We start from the raw sequence: 19,673 nt of genomic DNA on the forward strand, positions 1-19,673 counted from the left end.
GATGAATGGGTCTACTTCAACTTCTTGGCTGTCCAACTTCCATTCAGATAAATTCTCTGTCAGTTTTGGGTGTTATTCTGCCTCTAAATTGTTGTTGTTCTAATCTTGGTTGTGCGTGGAGGTACGGTGCATCCACCTATGCCTCCATCTTGCCGGAAGTCAGAAGGTAAGTTCCTTCATTGGCTAACCGACCAAGCAATGGGGGCCAAGCATGAGAAGCAGAAGCAGGGCTCCTGCCAGGGAGATAAGCTTGTCTCCTTAGTGGTTTCTGGTCCAGAGGTCTCTCACTCAGCCTTAGCCATGGGGGGTTACAGCTCCTGTGGGGCCTGGTAGCCGAAACCCAATGGGTGTGGAGGACAGAAAACCTTAATTGCCTCCCACACCGCCCCGAGCAGAGAACCGGGTTCTTTTCTTTAATATTTGTCTCAGCACTATTTCATGGTGCTTCTTTTCCCCACTAATTTTTGATGCTGGTTTTATTACATACTAAATTTATATTTGTGCTGAGGTGTGTTCCAGAGCTTTTATTCAGTTATACTAATTTGTCTACTCATACATCAAAACCACTTTGTTTTAATTATCATAGCTTTAAAATATTCTTTGTCTGATAGTTCTGGCTTGCCCTCACTAGTCTTTGTTTTAGCTATTCTGATTAAGTTAACATAATCTCTAAACTTTTTTCCCTGTGTCAATTCTTATGTGCATGTAATAAATACATGGTTATCATATCTTTCAAACCCTGTATCAGGACACGTGATTAACACATGAAAATGTGGTCACCATGATGTTAAGTCACCTCCTCCATGCACAGTGTTATGTACATGGTAGATAAATGAGGTCAAGACATTTGACTGATAGGTTTGTAATTTCTATAGTAATTAGTTCATATATATATATAATGTGTATTATATATACATATATAATATGTAAGATTCCTTTCCTTTTCTTGCATATTAATTAAAAAATCCAAGGTTATTTGTTCTCTGTTCTGTTTTTACTCTTCAAGGAGCTATTAGGGAGCTCCTAGACCAGTTGTGTCACCCACATATTCAATGCAGCCCAATTAGTTACTAAGAGTCACAATGCATTGAATCAAAGTGTAACTAAAGTCAAAGCTGCAGGAAGTAGCAGCAATACTAATGAGTATTCAGAGCTGATTAGAATGCAAAAAAACACAGCCATTCTGTAAGTATCGCTATAATATGAAGTAATCAGATAGCAGGTACTTGAAGCAACTGCTCAAAGGTGTTTTTTGTTTGATTGGGAAGATTTCTGAAGAATTACATTGAAAAAATCAGGACCACACTTTTCTAAAAGGTTCAGTTAGCACTTTCTGATTTAATTAACACACACACATGCGCAAAGAAGTATGCAAATATTAATCATTAGTTATAGTAAACTAAATGAATCCAGCTACTCTGGATAGCTGGAAGCTGAAAATACCAAATGAAGGACATTTAAGATATTCTTAAGGATAATATTTAAACATTATAAACGTGGAATTATTGTCCAAACTCTTAGTCATGGGGCTTCCAGAGGTTATTTAATCCACCTTCCCATCTCAAGATAAAGTCAAATCTTTATTTACAATCAATATCATCTTAATCCTACTAAAGGAGAAAATATGGTAATTGGAACTTTCAAGGAGCTACCCCCACACCATACTCCATAAAGAAACAATCATAAAAATACACTGATGCTGGCAGTGGGATTGTACAGAGACAGGCTCATAGACAGAGAGCAGGAAAAGGATGGCAGCTAAGGTGGGGGAGGGTTGGGGGTGGAGGGATTGAGCAAAAAGGAAAAAAGGACTCATGGACATGGACAACAGTATGGTGATTGTGGGGGGGGCATAAGGGGACTAAATGGTAATGGAAAAAAAATATAATAAAAATAAAATCTGTAAAAAATATAAAAGTAGACTGAACCCATATGGGGTCTTTGATTCCCAATGAGATACATAATTTTAAAGAAATATTCAGAGGTCAATGCACATTCAGCAAAATCTTCTATACCATTTGTGTCTATGTATACCACCAATTGAGAATTAATAATCCATTAATATTTAATTGATTCATTCATTAAACATGTTGCCTGTCTTGAGGTAACCTTGAGGCCATAAAAATGCTTGGTAATTAAATATTCAATTATTTTTATCAAGCTGCACTATATTAAGGCAGGAAACTTATTTTGGCTCAACCCTAATTGAGTCAGAAATTGTAACCACATAGAGTGTTAATATATTTTGTGAGCAAAAGCCTTTTAATCAACATATCACCTGAGAAATCTCTATTACTACCCCAAATCCTGTTTGGAATGAGGCAGACCACCTAGGCTTACACCCTGGCTCTATCATCTATCATTTCCTTGCTATATATTCTTGAGCAAGTTATTTAACTTCTCTGTACCTCGGTTTCCTAATTTTAAAGTAGTGTTAATAGTAGTTTTACCTCATGGGGATTTAATGAAATAATTCACAAAAGAGGACTCAGCATAGTGCCTCGTGCAGAGTAAATCCCAAATACAAGCAACCTAATATTGTTCGTGATTATATTGAGCACATAACTATGGATTCTGGGACATGCTTAATATTCAACAAGAAAATCATATTCATATAGACAGAATATAATTAAGTGCTTGATTGTGTAGTGCATGTGATAAGCACCAGAAGAGACTGGGGCAGTGGATGTCAGAGGTTTCACAAGAGATATGGCTTGAGTTGGGACTTAAATGATAGACTGAGAATGAAGAGTATAGAGGAGAGGGCTCACCAGGTAAAGAAGCATATAATGATCAGGAAGTAAAGGAAGGAAAAGATAAGTCTTGGAGGACCATAAAAGTCAAGTAAATAATTGATTACTGTAACATTTAATTGAAAATCTCACTCTGGCTTCCCAAACAAAAACTTCAATTTAGATAGGTGGTAAACAATCTTGTCAGAAAATGGTCTGTTACCCTTAGTTTATTGTATGTTTATGTGTGTGAGTGGAGGGGGGAGAGTGGTATAATTTATCATCTTTTGAATAGTTCACATGAATTAACTTTTCCCAAATCGTATAGCCAGGAAGTACATAGCAGAGCTTGTATTTCAACCCAGAAAATCTATCTCCAAAGTCCTGTGCTCTTAATCACAAAGTTGCTTCCACAAACAATTCATGAAGTCTTAAAACTTTTTAAGGTAACTTACTAGCCAGGATAAGTCAAGGAGGAAAGTCACACCCAATTTGGTGCTTGAATTATGATTGCTACCATACTGATTTAAACCCCATGTTTGCATTCAAATGACAAGGTATATAATTGTTTAAGCAGTATAGAACACTCAGGAGTCAGATTTAATAATCTACTTGATTTTAAGCTAATACACAAAAATTAGAAAGGAAGTTTTCTGTTATTCTTATGTCTTCTTGAGTAGGAAGTAATAGGAAAGTGTGAATTTGTTGTTTGAGGCTCATTTAGAGGTGATTTTGAGCTGTTTTGATGTCCAATTGTTCAATGTATAAGGTGATTTTGTTTGCTTGACTAACACAGAAGTGGTTACTTTGACGCTTAAGAGCCACATATGGCTTTTTATTGTATTTTTTAATCCTCACCTGAGGATATGCTTATTAATTTGGAGAGAGGTAGCAGGGAGAGAGAGAAACATCAATTGGTTGCCTGCCATACGCACCCTGACTGAGGATCAAACCTGAAATCTAGGTGTGTGTCCTGCCCAGGAATTGAACCCACAACCTTTTGGTATACGAGATGATGTACCAACCAACTGAGCTACTCGGTTGGGGCCACAAACAGCTTTTTGAAACATCATATGCAACTCATTTTATTTTATTTTATTTTATTTTAGTTTGTAGTTCTTGAATTAAATATAACAGTTCTACTGTGAATTGTGTTGATGTTGTGTCCTTTGAAAGATATAAAGTATTACTAAAAGGTAGAGACACAAGAGGAATCTCTAAATAACCAGCGACAAAGAAAACTATTTCACATTCCATATAGTGCAAGCTACAGTAGCATCTGACATTTTGGACATGGGTATGCAGATTTAATTTGGTTTATAGTAAATGTCATAGATATGGGAAGCTCTGTGGTTGCAGTAGTTACAAAAACAGACTCTCAAGTCATGTATCCTTGAATTGGAATCTTGGTTCTGTTACTTTCTAGTTGTGCGACCTTGGAAATGTCATTTACTATCCATTCCAAGCATTAGTTTTCCCTAATAGTGCCTGCCCCTCATAGTGTTGGTATGGGAATTAAATGAGATATAATGAATGCAAAGAGTTTGGAGTATTGCCTGATCACAGTGCATTACTGATAAATTGAGATTTAAAAAAATAGTATGATCTCATATAACTCAATATTGTTTATACTAAGGATTCCTAATTTTCACTCTCAACCAGACTGGTTATCACTGTGCTAGAGTCTGGGCTATTTCTTTCTTATACGAATATTTTATAAATGACTTACCTCCATCATTGTCCAAGTTATCTCCACAAAGCATTTCCATGACAACATTGCAGCCTGTCCCACTCCAACCCACCTGACACACACAGTGCCAACCATTCTGATCCAGAGTACATCGCCCATTTCCGAAGCAGAGCCCCGGGCAGCCATCTGAAACAACAGCAGAGAGTAACAGTCACAGAGAAATCAGAGTGGGATTGACCAACACTGCTGTATCTATCTCCCTATAGGGAAGCATTGAATCATCTGTGCTCCATTCAGATGAGGTGTTGAATAAATGGAAGAGGAGCTTGCTTGCTTACCCAAACTTCCCAGGGAACTTGTTATCCCTTACTCTGCTGTGCTTTTCCTTGGAGAGCCAATTAAGCATTATTAATGCTAACCTCAATTCCCAACCTCTGGTTTAGATACGAGGAAAACTGTGAGGTGGACAAAACATGTTTTGTGTTTCTTTTTGAAAAATGCATTTCCTCATCTTAATCAAAATTGGGTGGATGGTGTTGTATATAGTCATGACCAGTAAGTTGGGAAAAGGCAGCAGTTTCTATGAAGAGAAACATCCCCTAACTACTTCTCATCTGTGTGGATTTTTTCCTTGGGATGTATGACTTTAGGACCTAGGTATGTGGGATATGGTTCAAACCTTACCATTAAGCATTTGCCCTTGTGGTACCATAAAAATTGCTACAGTTGCTTTATATCTATTCAGTTTTTTCTGTAAGATTGATATTAATCTTAGGGCTAAAGAATGATTTTTTTTTTTTACTTATCTGGTATCTCTCTCAGAAGCTAGCATAATATTATGCCTGTAGTAAGTGTTCAACAAATGATTATAGAATTAATGCCTGCCAAATTTAGACATTTGGAATTCTAGAGGATAACTGGATACACTTAGTGAAGAAAAAATTGTTATGCTCACTTAAATAACTTCCATCCATTGATAAACCACAAACACTAGCAATGGTCTCTGTGTAGACTTTTCATTTCTCAGGGATACCCTACCCTTTCTACCAGTAATTCAGAGTTAGGCTATTCCAAAGGACAACTGTGCATATACCAAGTGCTAAGCAGGAAGAGGAACAGAGATAGTAATAAAGGCATAGAACTTGTCGAAATTTCCCCAGTAGCAATACAGGACCAGATCTGGATTTTACTGGAGATAGTCCTTTCAATATATTTTTTTCATGTTCTTTGTAAGAAAATTCCATAAGTACAAAGGGAAAAAGAAAGTTTTTTTTTTGTTTTTAAATCTGTACATGCAACACAGTGTTCCTTTCAAATGGTTTTCCAAGCAACTATCAATAGACCAGAGGAAGAAAAAAAATCTTTAAAATGACATGGCAGATAGCTGTTAGAAAATATCAAAAGGTTGTATATATATATACTTGTTCCTTGGTATCTGTGGAGAATTGGTTCCAGGATCCCTGGCAGTACCAAACACTGAGGATGCTCAAGTCCCTTATATAAAATGGCATTATATTTGCATGGGAACTATGCACATCCTCCTATGTACTTTAAATCATCTCTGGGTTACTTATAATACCTAATACTATGTAAATCCTATGTAAATGTTGTTATACTGCATTATTTAGGAATCAACTTTCTATAATTTTTGTTTCCTAATACAGGGTGGGCCAACAGTAGGTTTACGGTTGTGAGTACATGAAACACAGAGTTTATTCTTGTATTATTATTTATTAATTACTGTATTGTTTTCCATATGAACAACTGTAAACCTACTTTTGCCCCACCCTACATTTTCAATTGGCAGTTGGTTGAATCTGTGGATATGAACCCCACAGATAGGGAGGACCAACTGTTTTGTGTGTGTGTGTGTGTGCGCACAGTCACCAGATGCTTAATAACGGGGATATATTCTGAGAAATGTGTCATTAGGCAATGTTGTGAGACATCATTGAGTATACTTACACAAAGCTAGATTGTATAGCCTACTACTGTAATTGTATGTGTTATAATCTTATGTGGCTTGCAGTGTAGGTTTGTTTAAGTGAGTAATATATGTGCTATGACATTATGACAGTTTTGATGTCATTAGGCGATAGGAATGTTTTAGCTGCATTAAAATCTTTTGGGGCCGCTGTTGTATTTTGGTTTGTTGTTGACTGAAACATCATAATGTGGCACATAACGATGTATATATGTATGAGTCCTCAAGAAGCAGTATAAGATGAATAATATATAGGCTTAAGAAAGGAATATATCTTGTTCCATTCATCTAGTTCCATTCTCATGGATATACAAAGGATAAAAGGATTTAGGAATCATTTGGAATGTAGTCAGCCTTCTGAGGCTGAGGTAATGAAAGGTACCAGGAAAGGCAGATCCCTGGAGGGATGAATGATGGAGTACTTATACAGGGATAATTCCTCTAACCTTGTAAGGACACTGTACATGGACTTAGAGTTATACTGTTATGTTAAAGAAAAATTCAACTGTCTGTCTAAACCTACTTAATTTCATAATTACCTGCATGTGTTACACTCACACATAGACAATCCAAAGGCAAGGAAAACTAGTTCTTAAAACTGCTTATCCATCCATTACACACTATGGCAAAAATGGGGCTTGGATGTTGTTAAAACAAATTACTTTTTAGTCTGACTATTATAGCATGAACTTGACAATATTACATTTAGAACTGCCAAAAGTGAAAGGAAGAAAAGAAATCACCAACCCTTCCTTTCCCACATGCACATTTCCTAAAATGTTTTTCTGTTATAAAACTAGTGAGGAAAAAATCTTACCTCGGACGGCATCTAAGTAGTGAGCTAAAAAGGGGAGAAAAGAGTGATTAAATGAATTTCTGGGAGACCAAAGCTATACAACATATACTAATGGTTTACCATCTGTTGCCTGGAAGGAGAACAACAAACTGTGAACTGCTGAATGCCTGCGGCTCAAGAGTTGGTACACTGGTCTGTGTAGTTTGGGAATCATATTTTCTGTTGGAAAGATATTAATGGCTTTTCTGCAAGAAACTCTATTAGGCTTCCTAAAAAAGTGTCATATTTCATTAAAAGTATAAGAACTGCATTTTTACATTTCAGTAATAACTTTTGTGAAAGAGCACTAGCTAGAACTTCTTATTAGCACTATCTTTAGAAGGAAGTTCTGGAGTAACCACCTTTAGTAATCATCACAATATTTAAATCCTCTTATTGAAGGCAATAAACTTACTGTAGTGCAGGAATGTATTTACTTAAGCTGCATCTGAATCTCACCCCTCACCACCTTTTTAAAGAATCTGAAATATTTTCCACAGTCACAGAACAACACTTACTGTACCTTTAGCAGAGCAGTAACACAGTTTATTAAGATTATATATATATATATATATATATATATATATATATATATATATATAACCTGTATTATACATTTCTTTGGCAGGTTCCAACGATTATAACAAAATACTTTCACCTAAAATTGGAAGCTGTAGTACAGTCTAGAGGGGGCACAAAGCCCACAAACAATGCACTGGGCATCTAGACCCCCATGCTTGCCTTTGCTATACCTGAATTTTCTGCGTGTTTATGGTATGCCATTGGAAGACTCTGTGACCCACTTTCCTTAGCTGTATATGCAGGAAAACTTTGTGGCAGATATGTGTTATGTGTCAAGTACTTTGATGGTTTTATCCACAAAAAGAAAGTATTTTAAAAGTGAAACCTTCATTATTATTAGTGGTTTTTATAGTGTGAAGACCACATGACAGATTATTACATAGGCTTTCTCACACCCACAGACTGATCTCAGAGGCAGCATGCTGAAAATTAGTGAAATTGGTGACAAGGGATAACAGAGGGTGGATGGCTCAGTACAAACTCTCTATGCTATCCAATAAGCAATTCAACACAGATGTTCTATTGATGGTAGGTCAGGAGTGTCTTCCTCATATACATTAAAAGCAGCATCTAATGATATCAAATGACTCCTTTTAAAGTAGTCTTATTTAATGAAATTACCCCTAAGTGCTTTCAATTGAAACAACCTATACTTTCCAAAAGGAAAAGTGGGCAGTGGATGTTACCTTCACAACAAAGGCACTTCTCTTATTAACTAATGACACTTTATTCCAATGTATCATCTTTCATTTGAGTAACTCCAAGTACTTGATAGCAGAAAATAAAAGGTATACTGAAGTCACTTGAAAGGAAATGACACAAGAAATAAGATACTATCAACCAATGGAAATCATTGTTTCAGGTCTATGATCACAGAATCAAGGGACTGTAAATGTGATGTGGTGGTTAAGGGCAGCCCCTTGGAGCCACACTGTCTGGGTTTCATTCCTACCCCTAGTACTTCCTACCTACCTGCTCTTGGGAAAATGATTTTATTTCTCTGTATGACAGTTTCTTCATCTGTAAAATGAGTAAAATAAAAATTATAGTACACCCCCCCAAAAAAAGATATTATCAACCAAAGAGGAAACTTCCCAGTTCATGAAACTTTCAAACTATGGCTAATCCTTCTCCTTCTTCTCTCCTTCAACCTCAAATTCTATGACAAGCCTGGTGATTGACTCACTACATTGCTTTTCTCAATTAATCTAATTTACTTTGTTTAAAGTATGGTGGCACTTACCAATTGTGCAGTGGTCACCTTCCCATCCAGGGCTACACTCACATTTTCCATCTTTGCATTGACCATGCTCAGCACAGTGAGAATGACAGGAACGTTCTTCACATGTGGGTCCTACCCAGCCTTCTTCACATTGACAAATTCCCCTTGAGCAGACTCCATGGTTACCACACTCCAGGGTACAGAGCTCTGTGGGGATTCAAAGAAGATACACTCAAATATTTTATTAAAAGTAGAATCTACTGTGTCCAAAGACACTAGAACTACCAAAATGTCACAAAGACCTCTAGCACTTGAGGAATGCACAAGAGAAGTTCATTAAAAAAGATCATTAAGTCTCGAAGTATAAAATAAACTCTAAGTCAAATTGATTTGGAGAAGTTCATAAAGCGATAATGTCATTCAAGGCTTAGAAATGAAGTTAATGCCAAAAAAAGTCAAGTAGTTTCACCAAACATTCTTTAAGATCACAAATAATGTTGGGGGGGCAAAATACACAAACTGAAATAGTACCCTAACTTCATTCAGGAAGACAGGTTCTACAATTGAAAAGATAACTTTCTAATTTTTTTTATCATATACAAAAGGTAAAGCTGCCAATGATGATACTCAACTGGTTTCCCTGATCCTACTAACAATATTTGCATTTATTTCAAGCATTTAAAATGACTCCTGCTTGGTTAAAATATACAGTCTTCTTATCTCCAAATGTCACCCAAATATTTAGTTTATATCATCACGGTATACAATGGCCCTGCTGAGGTTCTCTCCTCTGTTCCCTTGACTTTTTGTTGAGAAGTGTTGATTATTAATAAAATTATGACAGTAGAGAAGCCAAAATACAAGTTTGGCAAGCCTTTTACTTGACTGAATACCTTTGCTGAAGGAGGAGAAGGGAGATAAAAGCCTACAGAAAAAGATGCAATAGGTTTTGGGTATAATTGGCCATATATCCTTAAAAGAAAATGAGGGAGTTCTGGAAGCCAAGTTGTCTGTCTTCCATAGTCTTAAATTTTGAAACTGGTTTTATGTATTAGGAGGTATTGGCATGTGATGATATCAATATTACCCCATCTTACATGTAACAAAGCTTTTTCTTTGTAACAAAGGTTTCTACTTTATAGATAGCAGAATTATTTTTCAGTAGGAGAGAATGTTTCTCTGATAAAACCATGGTTATGGATTTTATTACTATCTAGATCTATTTGCTAATTCATTCAAAAATAATCTTTGAGGGTGAAGCTCTCATAGGAAGAATACTGGATCTGAAATAAGGATTCCTCTACATAAAAGCTGTGTACCCTTAGGCAAATTACTAACATGCTGTCTTAATCCTTGCTTAAGTAACTACATAATGACAGTAATAATATTTACACTTAATAGGACCACTGGGCATATTTGAAATATATTTGGAGGTAGAACTGACAGGATTTCTTCCTCATGATTGGGTATGGGGAATGAAGGAAAGGGAAAAATAAAAGTTTTGGCTTAAACAACTGGGTGGATAATGCTGCCATTTAACAATAAAGGTAGAAAAAGGTTGCTGTTTTGATTCCCAGTCAGGGCACATGCCTGGGTTGTGGGCCAGGTCCCCAGATGGGGGCATGCAAGATGCAACCACACATTGATGTTTCTCACCCTTCCTCCCCACTTCTCTCTCCCTTTCTCTAAAAATAAATAAATAAAATATTTATAAAAAGGAATAAGGGTGAAAGAGCTAATAGATTATCTTTGAGAAAATGTATTAATAGCCAAATGAAGTTGTCAATTAAGCAGAAAGATAGAAATTTGAGAGGCTTGAGTTGGAAATATGAAATTGGCAATTATTAGCATACAGGTGATATTAAAAGCATGAGACTGGATGATATCCTAAAGAACAAAGAATAGAAGAGCCTCAAAAATGAGCCCTGAGGTAGCCCATGATTTAAAGATAAAGTGGAAAAAGGAGGAACCATCAAAGGAGACTGGGAGGGAGAAGGCAGTGGGTGACTGAAGAAAACCCAGGAGATTGTGGTAAAACTATAGCCCAAAGGGGACACTTTTATAAGAAGGGAGTAGTTACTTGTATATTGCTGATAGATCAAGTAACACATAGGCAGAGATGTACCCATTGGATTTAACAAGATGAAAATTGTGGATGACTTTAGGAAGAGTTGTACTGACAAAGTGGTAGTTGTAAAGCAAGATAGGAGTGGGTAAATGGAAAAAGTGACCGGAAACCTGTGTGCGTGACCACCAAAGTTGTAAGAAAAGTCCAGGTCCCAGAAAATACAAAAAAGGAGCGATTGATATAATAAATGGTAGTTCAAGTAGGTCAATCTTGAAATAGCACCTACTCTCTATATCTTGGTTCTGAATCTCTACTTGATAATCTGGATTTGTAATTTTAATTCTTGTAGTGAACCTGAGATTGTACTTATGCTCCATTAATGACCTCCCCAAGACACTAAAAGCTGAACTAAAAGCACCTTTCTAAGATATGAAATTAAATTGTCAGACCCAATCAGGCCAGAGCTAACTGAAACTATTTGAGATAAAAATTGTCCTTTATTGCTTTATACAACTATTAATTTTTTAGGCCTACACGAATGCATCATTCTGGTGATTTCCTAAAAAGTAATAGGACTAGATGAACAGTATCAGCAAAATGGCAGACTGGGCTATCCTTAATCCATCTCAATATAAACCCTTAGAAATGTTGAATATAATGTAATAATTTTAAAAATAGCATGTCTTAGATCACAACACAGAAATTCTCAAGTGCCAGAAGCAAAAATGTTGCTAACAGCCAAAAATGTAATCATATAAATTAACCCTCTGGCAGCCTCGATGTGCAATAACCAGGGGCTGCGTTATTTATGTCCACAAAGCGAAAAGAGGTGAGGTCTTTGGACCATTTCAGGGGGAACTGGACTGAAACTCCTGAAGAAAACAGGATCTTTGAAAGGCTGAAATATTAGTGAGGTGGAGACTAATAAACTATCCACTATCCCAGAAAGATAGCAAGAAAGCAATGACAATAATAATAATAATAATAATAATAATAAACATAAACTTGGGAGTTAGGAAATAACACTGAAATAAAATACTACCTAATAATATGTGTGATGAAGTGCCTTGAGTGAAATATTTCTAAAGCCTGAATTATTCAGGAATAGGGTAAGAGATACTGTATCAGGTATGCATATAAAAATTTAAAGGTAGAATTCTGTTTCTGATGACCTAAGAAATTTTTACTGTTCTTTCCTGATGAATATATCTAGTCAAAAAGTATTTAAAAATCTGTTAGATATTACTGGAGTTCACAAAAGAGTAAAGAATTATTGGGCCAAGTTCCAGGAGACAAAGAAAACCCAGAGAGGTGAGCCTGACATTCATGGATGCTTTTCTTCTCTCTGTGTCTGTCAGCTTTCTTGCAGGCAGCTGGAAGACTCAGACCTGGCCGAGCTTTTGTCATGCTTATGGGTACAGAAAAAAATATTTGACTATATAATGGTGAAGATATTTCAATATTGAAGAAAACATCAAGCCAAATATTTGAAGAAAAATCGAAGGAACAAAAGAGAAAAAGCACCCTGGCCGGTGTAGCTCAGTTTGAGCGTGGGCTGTGAACCAAAGATTGCCAGTTTGATCCCAATTCAGGGCACATGCCTGGGCTGTGGGCCAGGTCCCCAGTAGGGGAAGTGTGAGAGGCAACCACACATTAATGTTTCTCTCCCTCTCTTTCTCCTTCCCTTCCCTTCTCTCTAACAATGAATAAATGAAATCTTTAAAAAGAGAAAGAAAGACAACTTTACAATTATAGAGACCTTAATGTCATCTTTTCATTTACTGATAGAACAGACAAATCAGAAAATAGATGGATTTTGAGGAACATGATTAACAAATTCGATCTAATTGACATATAACCAGCACTGTCATAAATAACCATCAAGTACACATGGAACATTTACAACTATGGACCATATTTTGGGCTATAAAGCAAGTCTCAACATATTTCAAAGTATCTAAATTATTTATAGCATGTTTTTTTCCCAGTATAGAATTAAACTTGAAACCAGTAACAAGTAACCAGTATGGTTACCGCTGGCGTAGCTCAGTGGATTGAGCATGGGCTGGGAACCAAAGTGTCCCAGGTTCGATTCCCAGCCAGGGTACATTCCTGGGTTGTAGGCCATAACCCCCAGCAACTGCACATTGATGTTTCTCTCTCTCTCTCTTTCTCTCTCTCTCTCTCTCTCTCCCCCTTCCCTCTCTAAAAATAAATAAATAAAATCTTAAAAAAGAAATACAGTTTTGAATAAACTATAGGACAAAGAAGAAATAATCATGAAAATTAGAAGGTATTTTGAAATAAATGAGAATGAAGGTACAACATGTCAAAATTTGTGCAATATAACTCAATCCATGTTTATAGAAAAATTTATAAGGTAGAAAAAAATCAGTTGACGATGACCCAAGCTTTTATTATACAAAATTAGAAGAGCAAAGTAAACTCAAAGAGGATAAAAGGAAGAAAAGAATAATTATGAAAGCTAAAATTAATTTAATAGGAATAAATACACTATAGAAAGCAATAGTTGATAATTTGCACAGACCAATAAAACTGATATACCCCTGATCAAGAACAAATACATGATCCCAAATAACCAATATCAAGAATAGATAAGATGACATCGCTATACATTCTACAGACATAAAACAACACAAGAGGATATTACAAAATTGTTTGTCCATACATTGGAAAATTTCAATGAAATGGACAAATTCCTAGAACAACTTACAGTAATAAACACAAGAAAAAAAAAGGAAGCTGAATAGTTTCTAAAGAACCCTACGGCACAATGAAAAATATTCCCACAGACAGTCACAGATGACTTCACTTGTAAATATACCAAACATTGAAATGTGAAAAACTGCCAGTCTTGAATAAACTTTTCCAAGAACAGAAAAAGAGAAAACACTTTACAATATGCTTTACGAGGCCAGCAAAACCTTAGTATAAAATTCAGACAAGGATATTATTAAAAAAACAGGCCAATCTCACTCATAAATATGGATGCAAAAATACTAAGCAAAATATAAGAAATCTAGCATTATATGACATAAAATATTGACCAATTTGTGTTTATTTTAGGAAAGCAAAATTGTTTTAAAAGTTGAATATCAATAAATATAATATCCATATATGGAATAAAAGAGAAAAAGCATATGATTATCTCAATAGATAAATAATAAGTATTTGATAAGATACTAAACATGTATTCATGATAAAAAATTATAGCAAATTAAGACTAGAAGATACTTTAATCTGATAAACATTAGCTACAAAAGACCCACAGCAAATATCATTATTATTAGACGTGTTGAATTTTTTTTTTGTTATTGAAACTGAGAAAAGATGACTATAATTTTAATTTATTTTTTTCAATCCAAACATGAGGGCATTTTTCCATTGCCTCTAGAGAGAGGAAAAAAGAGAAAGACAGAGAGTCAAAGAAACTGATGTGGGAAACATGTGATTTCCCACAGGCCCAGATCGAGGATCGAGCCTGCACCCTGGGTATGTGACCCATCTGGGAATCAAACTTGTGACCCCTCCTGCTATGGGATGACACTCTATCCAATTGAGCCACACTGGCCAGGGCTAATCATTTCTATACAACATAATTCTACAGGTTCTAACCAGTGCAATAATATAAGAAAAAGGTATAAAAATGAATAAGGAATGAATAAATACCACTATTATTCAGATAGTATGATTATGTGCCAACAACAAAAAGAAACCATTGAGACAAATTATTAGAATATGTGAAATTAGCAAGATGGCTACATACTAAGCAAATATATGTTTAATAAGTTATAGCTTCTGGTCGAGATGATGGAGTAGTTAAATGTGGTACATGCATCCTCCCATGACCATATCAAAATTACAACTAAACTACAGAAGAGTCATCATTCAGAATCACCTGGTGTATAGTTGAACACAATCCCTATAACTAAGGAGATACAGAAGAAACCACATAGAGTCTAGTAGGAGGGGTGGAGACAAAGATGAGGGGCAGGTCCCATATCCATCTGTGGTGGTTAAAAATCAGGATGGGTATCTCAGCTGCAGAGATGCCCCATGAAAAGCAAGGGATCTCAGCCCTATGTTAATCCCCTCAGCCCAGGGTTCCAGTGCCAGAAAGAGATGTCCCCGTAACTTTTGGCTGTGAAAACCAGCAGGGCCTGTATAGTTGAATGAGTGAGAGAGCTTTGAGTCATAGGCGTCCCTTTAAGGGGCCAAGCAAGGGCTCCAGAACTGGAGCAGCAGCTCAAAAGGTGCCAGGGACATACAGGAAGGAACCAAATTGTCTGGCTTTGAGGCAAGTTCTGGAGGGGCAGCATTGTCCCAAACAGAAGTGCTGGCAGAAGCCATTGCTCTTCTGTTGAGCCCCTTCCCTGCAGGCACACACAGGTGCCATATCTGAGTCTCCATCAACCTGGATAACACTTTTTGCTCCAAGCTGGGGATTGCCTTAGACCTCACCCCACCCCATCCAACTTGTAGACTCACTGAAGCTGTTTCTAGTCCCTTTTCAATACAAACAGCCTGCTTTGGACTTTCCTAAAATCTCTCAAAGATTCACAAACCCCAAACAAGCAGCATCTGGTCTCAGCGAGCCCCATACCTTTTGGTAAGTGTCTCTAGGCCTGGCACTAGCAGCAGTTTGTCTGAGTTCATAGCTTAGCCTCCAAGCCTAGTACAAGTAGTGACCATCTGTAGATCATTTTGTAGTTCATGCCAAGTGTCCCCAGGCAGGTCAAGTTTGTGGCAGACCTTGGCCTGCACTTCCCAAGAGGCCCCAGAGCCAGTGCACCTAGTGGACAGTTTCAAACCACACCAGAGCACACCCAACTTCCTCTATGAGTGATACACTCAAGGGCCTGACTCATTAGGCACCAGAACCTTGATGAAGTAAGTCCTGCTTCACGAGGTTGACCCCTATACAGCAGCTTTTCTGCTGTAGTTGCTGCCAGTCCTTACAGCTGATTAGCCTGGGGGAAAATGCCTCCCACTGACATACCAACAGCAATCAAGGCTCAATTATGACAGGAGGGTACACAGAATCCATACTGGGGCTTCACATGAAGTGCCCGGCTCAAGTGACCAGGGGGACTGCTCCATTGGGCCCTATAGGGCACCATTTATATAAGGACATTCTACCAGACCAGAAGATGTAGCAGCTCTACCTAATACACAGAAGCAAACATAGGGAAGCAGCCAGAATGAGGACACAAAGAAACATATTCCAAACAAAAGAATAACCAAAACTCCAGAACAAGAACTAAACAAAATGGACAGAAGCAATCTACCAGATATAGAGGACAAAACACTGGTTATGACTTCCAATCATGATGGAGGCATAGGTAAATACACTTTACAACTATAGCAAAAATTACAACTAGACTACAAAACACCCAGATTCATTAGAAAAAGGAATAATATGGAAGCTTGACAATCAAGGATTTAAATAAGTGACAATCATTTTGACAGGCAGGAGGGTCAGAAACGTGGAGATGCATGGAAAGGTGTGGACATGTGGAGCAGGTGATCCCATACCCATGTGTGGTGGATAAAAATCGGAAGGGATACTTCAGGAGCATGATCCCAGTCTCACACCAGACCACCCAGCTCAGAGTTCCAGAAAGACAAGTCCCCTTAATTTCTGGCTGCAAAAACCAGTGGGGGTTGGGGTGATAGAAGAAACTGCAGGATTCTCAGGAGAATCCTCTATAAGGGTCTGGAACTGACTTAGGACTTTAGTAGACCCACCTGCTCTGGGATTCATCAACAAGGCAACAGATAGAAGGGCACCAGTGGCATACAGGAGGAAATTGAAGAGAAGGGCAATAGGGTAAGTGCTGGGAGACAGCTTCAAGCCGGGCAAAATTCCAGAGGTCAGGCCTCAGCACTGTCTCCTTTCTAAGCCCACCCAAAAACAGCCACAGAGTGGTGACAGGTTGCCCCACCCAAGTGATTGCCTAATGCTCTGCCCCATACGACTTACAGGTGCACTTTTATACAATAGGCCATGTTACTAAGACAGAGAGTCAAAGCTGCTCTACCTAATACACAGAAACAAACACAAGGAGGCTGCCAAATTGAGAAGACAAAGAAATATGGTGCAAATTAAAGAACAACAACAACAAAAAACTTCAGCTAAAGAACTAAACAAAGTGGAGATAAGCAAGCTATCAGATGCAGAGTTCAAAACACAGGTTATAAGGACGCTCAAGGAACTCACTGGATACTTCAAGAACATAAAAGAGATCCAGTCATAAATAAAGGTTACATTAAGTGAAATAAAGAAAAACCTACAGGGAACCAACAGTGGAAGGGATGAAGCTGAGAATCAACAATTTGGAACATAAGGAAGAAAAAAGCATTCAGTCAGAACAGCGAGAAGAAAAAAGAATTAAAAAAAACAAGGATAGATTAAGGAGGCTCTAAAACATCTCCAACTGTACCAACATTCAAATCATAGGGGTGCCAGAAAGAAAAGAGAAAGAGCAAGAAATTGAAAACTTATTTCAAAAAATAGTGAAACAAAACTTCCCTAATTTGGTGAAGGAAATAGATATACCAGTCTGGGAAGCACAGAGTCCCAAACAAGTTGGACCCAAAGAGGACCACTCTAAGACACATTATAATTAAAATTTCAAAGGTTAAAGATAAAGAGAGAATCTTAAAAGCAGCAAGAGAAAAGCAGAGAGTTACCTACAAAGGAGTTCTCTTATGGGAAGCTTATTTCTGAAAAGAAACTTTGCAGACTAGAAGGGACTGGCAAGAAGTGTTCAAAGTGATGAAAAGCAAGGACCTATAACCTAGATTACTCTATCCAGCAAAGCTATCAGTTAGAATCGAAGGGAGATAAAGAGCTTTTTTTCTTCTCCCAGAGAAGAAAAAAAAAAAAAAACTAAAGGAGTTGATCATCACCAAGCCACTATTACATGAAATGCTAAATGGAATTATATAAGAAAAAGAAGATCAAAACTGTGAACATTAAAATGGCAATAAATTCACAACTATCAAAAACTGAATCTAAAAAACAAACTAAGCAAACAACAGGACAGAAACAGAATCATAGATATGAAGATCACATGGAGGGTTATAACCTGGGAGGGGGAAAGAGGAGAATGGGGGAAAAAGTACAGGGATTAAGAAGTACAAATTGGTAGTTACAAAATAGACAGGGGGAATGTTAGGAGCAGCATAAATGTAGTAGCCAAAAAACTTATACACATGGCCCATGAATACAAACTAAGTTGGGGATTGCTGGAGAGAATGGTGGTACTGGGCACAGGCTGGTAAAAGGGGAAAAATTGGGACAACTGTAATAGCATTATCAATAAAATATATTAAAAAACCAACAAAAAACTACTGGTTACAAGGGTGCTAAATGAATGTTGAGGAAGAGTAGAGAAACTTAGTAAGAACTTCAACAAATAGATAAGAAACGTAAAAATAGAGATAAAACATTAAAAATCACTAATCAGAAATGAATACAATAACTGATATGAAGAATACTTGACAGGGAATCAACAGTAGAGTAGATGAAGCAGAGAATCAAATCAGAGATTTAGAAGACAAGGTAACAGAAAACACCAAATAAGAACAGCAGGAAGAAAAAACACTCCACAAACATGAGGGTAGTATAAGCAGCCTCTGAGACAACTTCAAGCACACCAACAATTGCATCATGGGGGTGCCAGAAGGAGAAGAGAGAAAGCAAGAAATTAAAAACTTATTGGAAGTACAATGACTAAAAATTTCCCTAACCTCGTTAAAGAAATAGACGTATAATTCCAGGAAGAATAGAGCTTCCCAAACAAGATTAACCCAAAGAGACCCACACCAAGACACATCATAATTAAAATGACAAAGGTTACAGACAAAGAGAGCATCTTCAAAGCAGCAAGAGAAAGCAGCTAGTTACACAAAAGGGAGTTCCCATAAAGCTGTCAGGTGATTTCTCAACAGAAACAGAAGGGATTGGCATGAAACATTCAAAATGATGAAAAGTCAGGACCTACAACCAAGATTACTCTACCCAGCAAAGCTATAATTTAGAATCGAAGGACAGATAAAAAGCTTCCCAGATGAGAAAAAACTAAAGGTGTTCATCACCACCAAACTACTATTACAAGAAATGTTAAAGGGTTTTATTTAGAAGAAGAAAAAATAAAACAAATGAATAATAAAACAGCAATAAATACATATCTATTAACAATTACTTCAAATGCAGAGGGATGAAATGCTCCAATCAAAAGACGTAAGTTGGCTGAATGGATAAGAAAAAAATACCCTTACATATGCTGCCTACAAGAGACTCACTTCAGATCAAAAGTCACACACAGACTGAAAATTAAGAGATAAAAAAAGATATTTCATAAAAATGGAAATGAACAAACAAAAAAAAACACCCTGAGGTAGAAATACTTATACTAGACAATATAGACTTTAAAACAAAGGATATAACAAGAGACAAAGAAGGACTCAGCAATTCCACTTCTGGGTATTTATCCTAAGAAACACAAAACACTAAATAGAAAAGACATATGCA

General features: G+C 36.9%; 1 protein-coding gene across 1 annotated transcript in view; it reads right to left on the minus strand.

Annotated features, from left to right (window-relative positions):
- The window catches only part of TENM1 (teneurin transmembrane protein 1), a 375,964-nt gene that overhangs the window by 177,248 nt on the left and 179,043 nt on the right, over positions 1–19,673 (minus strand). The window contains exons 9-11 of the mRNA XM_028522241.2: positions 9,067–9,252; positions 7,224–7,247; positions 4,462–4,608 (exon numbers count right to left, since the gene is read on the minus strand). Coding sequence (XP_028378042.2) covers positions 4,462–4,608; positions 7,224–7,247; positions 9,067–9,252 — 357 coding nt within the window. The remainder of the gene's footprint in view (positions 1–4,461; positions 4,609–7,223; positions 7,248–9,066; positions 9,253–19,673) is intronic.

Source organism: Phyllostomus discolor, chromosome X (assembly GCF_004126475.2).
Source record: "Phyllostomus discolor isolate MPI-MPIP mPhyDis1 chromosome X, mPhyDis1.pri.v3, whole genome shotgun sequence".
Lineage (NCBI taxonomy): Eukaryota > Metazoa > Chordata > Mammalia > Chiroptera > Phyllostomidae > Phyllostomus > Phyllostomus discolor.